The sequence below is a fragment of the Fulmarus glacialis genome, unplaced genomic scaffold (genome assembly GCF_000690835.1).
Source record: "Fulmarus glacialis isolate BGI_N327 unplaced genomic scaffold, ASM69083v1 scaffold24487, whole genome shotgun sequence".
NCBI lineage: Eukaryota > Metazoa > Chordata > Aves > Procellariiformes > Procellariidae > Fulmarus > Fulmarus glacialis.
Window position 1 is genome coordinate 330 of NW_009221641.1, and position 11,326 is coordinate 11,655.

Genomic DNA, 11,326 nt, shown 5'->3' on the forward strand with positions numbered 1-11,326 from the left:
TTTCCTCCTTTGGAAATTGTTTCCCATTGCACACACGAGGTGTGTTTGGTGGGATGGCTTTGGCATCGTGTGAAAGCGTCAGTGTGCAGACTCTGGTCTTTCCCTTTTGGCATCTTCCTGCAGTAACTTCTAGGCCTGCTGCTGGGCATCTGCTTCCCGCAGCTGAGGTATCCACTGGGTAGCACGCGAGGACAGTCGGGCTCAATCCCCTTCATCTGCTGAGTGCAGGACGCCTTTCCTCCTTCAGAAGGTGCCCTGGAGGCAGCTGGTGTGTAGCTGGTCTCCCAGACATGTTCAGAGGAACCATCTCTGTCCAATACACTCTCGGCCTTCTCTCCTCCCTTGTTACTTCTCATGTGCATCACTGTCCAACAATTTCATTTGTTATTTTCAGAGCTGTTTATTGGAAAGGAAGAATGTTGAGATGGAGATTCTGGTTTCTTCCTGAAGTTTTGTAGGACCTTTCCTTTCCTCAGCGTCTCTCTTCCCTCTCTCATCCCCTGTGTGAAACTGTCCTGGTTTTGTGTTGCAGGAGCTGTTTGTTGAAACCATAGCCAAAGATGCTTACGTGTACGCTCAGCAAGGAAAAAGGAAAACTCTGCAGAGAAAAGACCTGGGTATGACAGCATATTCTGTGCTATCTTTAGCAAAGCGTTTCTAGGATGGAGGATTTTTCCACCTGTCCTGGTGTGATGAAGCAATCATAGGTGCTTCTCTTTCTTTCTTTGAAGATGGGAGAGAAAAACTTCTCTTCTACCAAATATTACACTAATAATTTCACACACCAGCTCCAAAACAAGTAAACCTCTTTGAAACTGGTCACTGTACTGTGATGTAATTTCAAATGCTGCTATTTGAAGCAGATAGAAAATACGGAGTCGGTTTATCTATGTTAATTGTTTTCAATTTGCTTTGCAGATAATGCCATTGAAGCTATTGATGAATTCGCTTTTTTGGAAGGTGAGTTTCTACTTGGTTTCACTTGGTTTCAATATTTTGTTTAATCGCCTTCTTGAGAGAGAAATAACTTAATCATTTGCAGAGCCCTCTGTTTCCACATCTTTGATAATTTATAGTGTAACTTGTTATGCCCCTCTCTGAGAGGTGAAACACAAATCAGGTGGACCCTGAGACACGTACAGTACTTTTTAGCTAGATTTGGTTTTACTCATGTTTGCTGAAACTTTTAAGAAGTTACTACAGATTCCTTTGGCAGCTTGTAAACAAGTTTCGTTTGCTCACATAACTGCATTTCTGATTCCTGAGACTATAATTTTTTTTTTTTTTTCCATTTTTAGGTACTTTGGACTGAGCTGGACAGAGATGGAGCTCTCTGGAGAAGGAGACTGCAGAGATGGACGTGGGGTGGAAAAAAGGACGTTGAGAGTTCGAAAATAGTTCCTAGAATTGAGACATTGAAATGGCAACCATAATATTTTGTATAAAATTTAAGTTGTTGTAAGTTCTTTATTTAAAATGCATATTTTTTCATAAATATTTTGTATTTCGCTTAACTGTGCCCTGCCGCCACGGTGCAGACTGCTCTCCAGCTTTGGCCAGGTCACACGGCCGTTGCTCAGGGTAGCGGTCCCTGCCTCTCCAGGTACTCTGCAGCATCACAAAGCTGTGAATGGAGAGTGGCTCGGCTCAGATGCCCAGCATGGTGAATTTTTTTTATGGAAATGTATTTTTCTTTGTATATGTTTGTTTCTTTGCCGAACACAATTAAATTTATTTTTTTTGTTGAACAGCTGTCCTGATTTCTCCTCTGTGCTGCTGGAGTGAAGGGGATGGTGTTGCTGTAGCACTGTGGTAAATGGCATAGTTTGGAAAGGATGCCTTCTAATGGCATTTTGCTTTTGCTAATTGTTTCCTCAAGGCATCTACCCCAGTGAAGCCCAGCTGTCCTTCAGGATCTATGTATGAGCTCCAGGGAGACTTGGCTTGTTCCTAGGGGTGTACAGCTTCCACAAATTTCTGTGATTGCTGCACCTGTAAGTAATTGTAGCCAAAAAAACACCCCAACTACCCCCCCCAAACCCTATTTTGAATGCCAGAGTGGTGTCAGATGCATTACGCTGTCATCACTGTTCTCTTGTGCACTCTCATTCCTGAATCTGGCAAAAAAAATTTCCCTCGGACTGGATCTGTTCCCTGCCATGTGCACTTGGCGAAGTCGGTGCAGAGATCCTAACTTCTGTAATTAAGAGCCACATCAGCAAGTGTTCAGGACATACTGCTGCCCTCGACTGGTGTGTTTTAGTCCCTTACATGACACAAGCACCATCTGTGCCTCTACTAGTAGTTTCCAGGACTCAGGAGACTGGTACTTTCCTACATGTATTTAACAAGCTAGAGGGAAAGATGCCTCCTCTTGGCTTCAGGGCTCTGAAAAGAGGCGAAAATAGAGCTGCAGGCCTCTCCCTGTGGTCGTGGGGAGCACGCTGTCATTGCTGATGTGGCTGAGTCCTACCGTGTTGCCATCTTTATCAGAGAGCCAGCTTTGTCTCAGTTTTAGTGTTGTGGAGGGACAAAAGAGGGTTATCCCTAGATGAAAAGGCCATTGAAGGCGATGAGTGAGGATGAAGGATGCATGTTCCTTTCAAATGAGGGGTCTTGAAAGTGACTCCGAGTCACCACAAACTTAATTAGTTTGAAAGTGGTGGTAAGAACAAAGACCCCCAGGGGAGCTTCCCCAGGCTGAGAGCAAAACCAGTTGCTCTCAAGAAACACTTTGAAGTTTGGTCAAAGCCTGATCCCTGTAGACATGTTGTGGGAGAGATGCCATCGCTGCCCAGGCTGCTTAGGTGTTTGTTTAGATCACAATCTGGAGACATTTGCCAGCGATATGCAAACCCATTTGTCTCTGAGCTGTTCACCTTCTTGCTGAGGGAGGGCCTGGTATAAGTATCAGATACTGGAGACCTTTCTGTGTTTCCCAAGGTGCAGTATGCAGGACCCACTAGCTGTAGTCTTCTTCGCAGGGCTTTTGCCTGCTCCCATCTTTGCCAGTAAGTTCCTTTTTCCTTTTCGCTGCTTTGGCCTCTTGCACAGGAGAGAAAAGGGCTTGTGCAGGTATGTGTTGCAAGGCTGTGCGTGGGCTTCGTTTGTATCTAATGCTTCTGTATGGGCATGGTTTTCTATGGTGTTTCACTGTAAGCAGCATGTCTGCACTCAGCAAATAATTTGGGGTTTGTCTCAAAGGAAGCTGCTGTGCAGAAATCTTTGGGGAGTTTAGTGCCTGTGAACTGCTTTGTGCTGTGTGAGATTACTCCTCTTACCCAAGCTCGCACTGCAGTAACGTGGAAGTAGAAGAGAGGAGGGGACTGATGTCCCCTAAACACAGCGTTTTCTTGGAGTAATTAAACAGGGTGTTTAGCCCAGCTAGCCAGGTCTGAGAGGTCAAATGGGTCATGTCTGTTTATAACTACTCTAAATCTCTTCCTTACGCTGAAGCCGTTTTTTTCAGGATGGCAGGTGCTCGGTGCTCGGTGCTTGGTGCTCAGTGCCTCCTCCCAGCTCAAGCAGGAAAGGCAGTGAATTAAATTGGGGTAATGCTGGGCTTGGTGGTTTGTGCCGGCAGGTGCCGGAGCCATCGGCAGAGAGGACGAGCAAGGGAACCTGTTTGCAGAGAGAGGCTGCTGCAGGAGACAGAGCCATTTCCTCCACATCGGTCATGGTGAGTTCCACCTTCGCCCGCAAGAAACCTGGATCCTTTAAGATTCCCCACTCACATCCTGCCTGTCATCCCTCGGATGCTTCTTTATGTTGAAATTATCCTAGTGACTTTTTCCGCAGGGGATTAAGGACAGAAATACGCTGGGGACTCGTCACCCAAATAATCCAATGCTTAAAGCATGTTTTGTAGAATAGGAACTGATGAGTAGCCTGGCCTCTAGGTCTGTTCATCTGCACGAAGGAGGTTTCGTTTTCAGTACGAGCGTGCTGCAATGTGGTTGAATTCTGTGGTTGAATTCTGTGTTCACCTCTGTTTGGTATTGCACAAGTTCAGGATTACTGTAGGCTTTTGGTTCCCAGGATTAACGTTGGAAGGGCTGTCAGCAAGACAACAGGGTGTCCTGACTTTACTGTGCAGAGAAAGTAGGAAATAGCTCCATTTGTTCACCAAATAAAAGTCTGTGGCCTTCAGGAGTAGCCTTTGGTCTCAGTTCCCTTTGCAGTGGCAGTAAGGCTACATAAAATGAGCTTCAGCGGATCTTAGCACAGATACGTGAAAATGGCTTTGAACTGTATAGCCAAAAGTCTGGGGTTTCTTAGGTTTTTTTCAGTGCATGAGAGCAGTACTTGTACAAATTTAGCCTTTAGTGTTTGCAAAATATCAGGTTCTTATGTGAACAGTAGGAATTATAAAATGATCATATCCAAATTAAGAACTGTCACAAGCAGTGACAGCTTGTCATCTCCAGAGGAAACAACTTTAGAAGAGTAAATAATGATGAAAATAGTAAAAATAGTGATAGATAGTGATAAAAATAATAAACACGGCCTGTACTGCTGCGGGGATGGGAGAGGAGGGCTTAACAGTGTCTTCGGCTGGGAAAGTGTCCTTTACAAAGTGACCAGCTGTCTGCACCCTTGCTGTGGGTGAGGAGCATCCACAGGGATCACCACCCGGGAATGGCTAATACACTGCAAGTTGCTACCTGGCTTACTGCTTGCTCGCTTCCCTGGGCAAAGAAATGCTCAAGCAGCTAGCAGCAGCTATAACCCAAGTGTGAGTTTAAAATGTCCCTACGTATTTCCTGGAGTCGTGTAGCATGGTGATGGCTGTCTCTCGCCCTGACATTGAAGATCAGTTTTTAAATCAATGCAAAATTAAAGTTTTGCTGCATGCACTGGGTCTGCAACTCCAGCAGGTTAAAGCAAATGAATTATAGTGGTGCTGAACTACTCAGTGGGCACTTTTAAGGCCAGTTTTCAAAATGAGGATTTACATCAATCAATCCTTTGATTATGGACAGCACCATTGGGGAAAAATAGCTCATTTTAGAAGGATTTGCAGAAGAAACAGCCATTAGCCACTGATATTTTGCAAACTCAAAATACAGCAGAGTAAACCGATCTAAACCTGGATGGCCTGGTCCCATGTCTCCCCTGTTCCCACACCCACTCCCACCTTCCCATCCTCTCCCTGTAGGGCTAATGTGGCAATGCAACAGGTTTGGGGAACTGTGAAATTGGGATTTCGCGGGGGGGGCCAGATTTGTTTTCGGCTCAGGCAGCTCCATGAACAGGTTCATCGGGCTCTAGGCAAGGAGAGCTGGGTTTTTCTTTCTGCCCTAAATCCGCTGGGTGCTCAGGCTTGTTCAGTACGTTCAAGGTCTGCAGTTCAGCAACAGCTGAGCATTCACATTTTCCCTTTGCTAACCAATGTATTCTTCTATTCTCACCCCATCCTTCATGAGCTCACTAAAGAAAACAAAACCTACTGTTTCCTAGTGAATTTTTAATTGCATGCTTTTTATTCTGTAGTGCACTTACCAGTCTCTTATGAAATGTTTTACTTCTGGTGTGCAAACACAGTAGACGTCTCTGCAGCGCTAGTGAAGGGCTTTCTCTCTGGGATTCTGCAGGTGCTCAGGCTGAAGGAATCTCTCTCGCAGGCAGACTTCCCAGGGATGGACCATGTCTTTTTGTTCAGTGTTTGTGTCGTACTCGGCCCTGGTTTGAGCTTGGGCCTCCACAGCATCATGCAAATAGTGAGGAATAATCCTTTTGTCAATCTTGTGTTTCACAGATGTCTCTGGCAGTCTTGTCAGCGTGGATATTGGAAAGCGCTGGTCCAGCTGCCTGTCCCAGTGGATCAGCTCCCCCCACTCCAGCCTCCTGGGGCTCTCCAGGCACTCCTCTATGCTCGATTTCCTTAGAAGCAAGAAGGTGAGAAAAGTGTGTTTGTGTCCTCCCCATGGCAGGAGCGGTTGGATCTGGGTGAAGGTCATACACTGGTGCCTGGGGCTGTGATTTTATACATGTTTTAAAATACCTGTTTTTGGCTTCTGCATTGCAGAAAACCCATCACTGAGCCTCTTATCCTCCCTTAGCCAGCCAGCAGTGGATTATGCAGGCTAGACAAATGATAACTATCCAGCAATGCTGGATACCTCATGGCAGAGGAACGGCCAGAGTTCAGCTGAAGGGCTATCACAGCACCTACCCAGCTGCTCCAGGCAGCATCCAAGCGTATTTCTGTCTTCCTCCAGCCCAACTCTTTCAGCCACATCTGCTGGTGTACTATATGTAGAGGGGTTGGAGGCCTTTTTCTGGTTGAGCAAAACTGGCAGGACCCATGATTTCATGATGAGTATCTGGCCTTTGAGGTACTTATGTCACTCCCTTATCGCATGTCATGTATCACTCCTAGGAGGGACTAGAAGGAGCCTGTGCGTTTGGGGACACAGCTATGCACATGCTGCGATGCTCTCCTTATCCCAGAACAGCTGACATTGCCTAAAGTCCCATCTCCACCAGGATAACTAACCATGGAGAGGGAATGGAAACAAGCTCTGCAGGGTGCTGCACATGTGTGTCCTGTGACTGTTCACCTGGGGGGCTGTAACTGTGAAAAATCTTGTTGCCACTTGTCTCACTACTGTCACCACCACTGTGGCACTGCTGGTGCAACATCTTCCAGGCAGGCAGGTCCACATTCATTCCCCAGAGCTATCATCACCCTGACCCTCCAGATCAGGAGCCTGGGGTGAAATGACTGCTTTAGCCAGTACAGTTCAGCTGATTGTAGCAGGGTTTTGGGGAAGAAACAGTTTTGATATCAATGTGTCACTGGGAAGGGCAGCATCACAGCAACGCAGTGCTGCCATGCAGGGAGAAAAGAGTAAAAGCTGAGTCAGTTCTAGGTCAGAAGAGGTTTTTATCAGGGAGCTGGTGCTGGAAGTTGTTCTCCATGACATGTTTTTACCAAGGTATATGCCACTTGCCCTGTTCTGTGCTGCTGCAGGTCAGGCGCCCTGACTCACCGCTGCGGCCGGGAGCCCCGTGTTCCTGCCCTGCGGGTTCCTGCTGCGAGTCTGCCCGCGTGCACATGGAGCAGCTCCTGCTCTTCAAGGGCATTCAGGAGGTGGCGGTGGTCAACGGCTGTCACTGCAGCACGTGTCCCAAGGAATGTCTCCGACTCCCAGCTCTTGAAAACCTTCTTTCCAGACTGTCCCTGGGAGGACACGGTTGACGTGGGGAAATGCTCTGACCCAACCTACAGTGCAGGTATGGGAATGGTGGAGAGCTCCCCTCCTTCCAGGAATATGGGGACGAGCCCTTCTATGTGACCAGCACCAACGTCAGAGCTCAGAGCGTGATCTAACAATGCTCCGGTCTGCTACGCCAACCCTCTTTGCCTTAGGAGGGAATGGGATTGTATTTTATACTATCAGGGTTTGGGTTTTATTTTCCCTTCTGTTGCTGGGCCCTTACAGCACAGGTCTGCAGGTGAAATGGTAATTCTCCGCCCCTGTGCATGGTGTGAAGATGGAAATACAACCACCTCGTGTTACGGGGAAGCATCCTCTAACCAGAGATCATAGAATCAGAGTAACCCAGGCTGGGAGGGACGTCAGGGGTTTTCGCTCCAACCCCCCCCACTCAAAGCAAGAAAAACAACCTGATGATAAAAGCTTTACTGAAATCAGACCACTTAGCAGCCACTAAAAAATGGAGTTTCCTTTCTGACGGTCTGAAATGCCCTTTCATCTCAGCACCAGTGAACTACACTGATGTTTCAAAAATCACTCAGAAATGGAAACTCCAAACTAAATTGTACCAGACAGGTCAGAACCTTCCACTGGGCTAAAGCTGAACTGGTTAGTCCTGAACTGGTGTGCTGTCTTGTGAGTTCACGCATAAAATAACCCAAGAGTCACATCAGTGAAGATGAACTGATTTGTTTTTATCAGAATGGAAAGTCATGTTGAAATGATTTTCCACAACTACTTGATAAAATCAGTTCTCCTGGAATTTGTTGATGTAATTTTATTGGCATTTCTGCATCTAAAACTGTCCCGTTAAAACCTTCCCAGCAGCTCCTGTGACACAGCTGTACAACAGCCACTAGAGAGGGACAGAGACCAATGCGAGTCCTCATGTGAGCTTGAAAAGCAGCGAAGGGGCCTGAGCTAGAGGGTCTGGGGAAGCCAGATGGGTGGCGGAGAGAACAGAACCCCAAGGGGCTCTGCCTGCGGATGTGCGTCCCATCCTCCGAGAGCTGGAGGAGGGTCCGCACATAGGCATCAGCGCTCCCGCAGCCCTGCGGCTTGTGTAATCCAGCTGCAAGACACAGCAAGTGGAAAAGAAAATTAGGCGGTGTGAAGTGCTTTTTTCCAGAGGTGGGAGAATCAGCATTTACTTCCTAGACGTGTGACTGGAAGGTGCTGGACGATGCTGTTGTCCCCGGGTAGCTAATGGACGGTGGCTCATTCAGTGATAATGGCCCAGGGCTGGGAAATGTGGACTCGCCCCCAGCTTTGCCTCTGCCCTAGGGCAGGTCTCGGCACTTTCCTTATGGATTTTCCCCTGTAAAGTCAGGCTGACACTTTCAGTGTCATGTTAAAGACTGGCAACGTCAGAGGAGCAGCAGGGAAGGCCTGGAGAAGGATGTTAAAATCTCACCCAGAAATACTGGCTTCCAGAAATCAGTTATTTTGTGTCCCCCTCTTAAGGCATCCCAGAAAGATTCACTTTCAGAAAATGCTTTTCCCTCCCCTGAAAACAGCCCCATCCTGGAGCAAAGAAATCTCCTCCAGCAGCTGATGGAGGGGGCAGGAAACTCTCGCAACCATTTTAAAGCCAGGAACCAAACACAAACCCTGAAGGACCCGCACCCAAGGGCTGGGACAGGGCAAGACTAGGTCCTATTTAGAAAAAAAACAAGGCTAAGTTGGCCATTCTTCTTCCCCTCCTCTAACTCATGCAATGGAGATTTTAATCCTAATTTACTTGGTGAGGGAGAGAAAAGCTGGGAAATTTAGCAGATAAACTGTTTCTTTCTACGCAGAACATACATTCAGAGTGGGCCAGGCAGGACAGTCTGTGCCTGTTTCCTTCCAACTGGACATGAGTTATTGCTGGAGGAGCCTCTGTCTCTCCTCTCCAGCTGCCTGGGCCAGCGGGACCTGCCACGGAGGCGGCGTGTCCTGGCTTGGAGGTGACACGGCAGCGAAGACGTGGGCTTTTGGCACCTCCACCCAAAGCCCCCCTTCGCCCTGCTCTCTGCATGGCTTCCTTAATGATCAGATTAGGTATGTCAAATCCCAACACAACTATTTTTTGCCCTGGGAATTTTTCATTGAGTTAAAGCTTGAACAGGGAAAGAACAGGCAAAGCAGGACTTGGTGCTGCACCCCCAGAACCGGGGCCATCGCTTCCTTTCCTTTCCTCCCCTCTTGTACCAGCCTTCCTCCATCCCATGACGCGGGTAGGGCAGATGTAATAACTCATGCTGATGTGGGGAGATGCTGCCTCCATCGCCCCGGCCGGCTCGTCTGCTTGAGAGTCCAGCCCAAAGCAAATCCTGTGGAGGTGCCCTGGGGAATATATCTCCAGGAGAGCCGGTGACACTGGCTCCAGCATCAGAGAAGCCCGTGCAGGGCACATCCCCCTGGCAAATCCAGAGAGAAATGCTGAATGAGTAAATGTTAAATAATGTTCACCAGCTTCCTGGTGTGAGAGCATGTCTCTGGAAGAAGCACTGCCATGAATATTTTATGTTCAAAGACCTTTTTTCTCAAAGCTAGTGTGTAATAGCTCAGGCCGTCTCCCAAGAGATGGGGCTTTCACAGGGTCAGGTGCAGGATTCACAATTTGCACCCGGAATAACCTCTCTTTGCCCTGTGGTCTGAAACGGAGTTGGAGGAACAAAACCTGTTGCTGAGGCCCTGAGCTGGTGAAGGAATGAGCCCCAAACTCTCAGCGGGGGACCCTCACACAGAAAACAGCACTTTATCCATGCCGGGTGCTGGATGCCGGAGCCTGACGCTGTGTCTGTGCCGCACGGCAGACCCTGGGTGAAGATACTGCAGCCATACTGGCCGCAGATGCAGCCCCAGATTAAATTTCCTTGTTTTTTCCTTGCAGATGGACTTTTCTGCATGCCCACAAAGTTCAACACTGCTCTAGTCAAAAACCCACAAGGTGGGGAGGCGGTTCGGACACTGGAGAACTGCGAAATGAAGGAAAAATGCTATCGCGTTTCCCAGGTGGAATATTATTATGAAATTGTGCACAGCTCTGCGGGACACAGGGAGGAACGGCTCAAGGTTGGTTTCCCGTGGCTTGGCCTTCTCTCTGGTGGGCTCAGCTGTGCTGCTGAGTTTGAACAGCTGGGTGGATGCTCTGACATGGGCAGCTTCACCCTGGTAAAGCTAAGCACACCCTGGCAAAAAACTATAGTGTTAAAAATCTCACATTTATATTATCTTATGCTATAAAATGTATTTTACTGCCATTAATTTGTGTATACATCAGTGCCATAAAGTAACAAATGGCCTTTCCTTTGGGGTGGGGATTTCTTTAAAAAATAATTAAGGGAGCAGTGAGATATTTATTTAAAAAATTATTTAATCCTTGAGTATGTCTTAAGCTCAGTTCAAAGGAGACTCTACTCTCTACTTCAACATGCCTTTGTGCACCGGTACCTCTGACTCAAAAACCACTGGTGTGCTCCCAAAATACTTCTTCTTACAAGCTTTGCCTCACTGCTGCCCTTTCTCAGGGGTGTATGTTCAGCCTGAGGATGGAGGGCGGGTGGAGGGTGCAGTGACCAGCGGCCAGTCCCCTGGAGTGTCCCCAGTGAGCTGCCTCAGGGGATTTTCATGCCTTTGTTTTGCAAATCTTTGCAGGAAATTGATGTGGGAAGGTGCTTGGGCAGCTGCTCCTCGGGGGATCCCTGCTTGCTTAGGTAAGCACAGCTGCTAGGATCCAGCCATTCTCATTCCGGGACACATCCGCACACATCCAGAGGCAGGTTTGAGCTGTTCCCATTCCTCTCGAGTAATGTATCTGCTGCTGCCGGGGCAGGACCTGGGAGGGAAACACAGGAGCGGATTTTGGGTAGCACCCACAGCTCACCCTCTGGGCTGTGTCTAACCATGCAGGGACAAAGCTGAAGCAGAGCAGCGTTCGTAGTGGTGCCACAGCAGCACACTACCGCCTTGCTTCAAGGGACAAAGAATAACGTGCCGATGATGATGCCGAATTTGGCCCGTTGGGCAGCTGGTTATAGAGCTTGTGGTCCCCCATGATAGCAGACACAGATGGGTCCTGACAGTGGCTTTCTCCAGCCTGGGATGTGCCATTCCTG

At 48.1% G+C, this 11,326-nt stretch overlaps 1 protein-coding gene across 1 annotated transcript in view; it reads left to right on the plus strand.

Moving 5' to 3' along the window:
* Positions 1-532: 532 nt before the first annotated feature.
* POLE4 (polymerase (DNA-directed), epsilon 4, accessory subunit) overlaps positions 533-11,326 on the plus strand; it is a gene marked incomplete at its 5' end in the record, with an annotated part of 11,317 nt that continues 523 nt past the window's right edge. Inside the window, 8 exon segments of the mRNA XM_009581194.1 lie at positions 533-617; positions 919-960; positions 3,584-3,679; positions 5,759-5,909; positions 6,982-7,156; positions 7,158-7,239; positions 10,102-10,283; positions 10,866-10,924. Coding sequence (XP_009579489.1) covers positions 533-617; positions 919-960; positions 3,584-3,679; positions 5,759-5,909; positions 6,982-7,156; positions 7,158-7,239; positions 10,102-10,283; positions 10,866-10,924 — 872 coding nt within the window.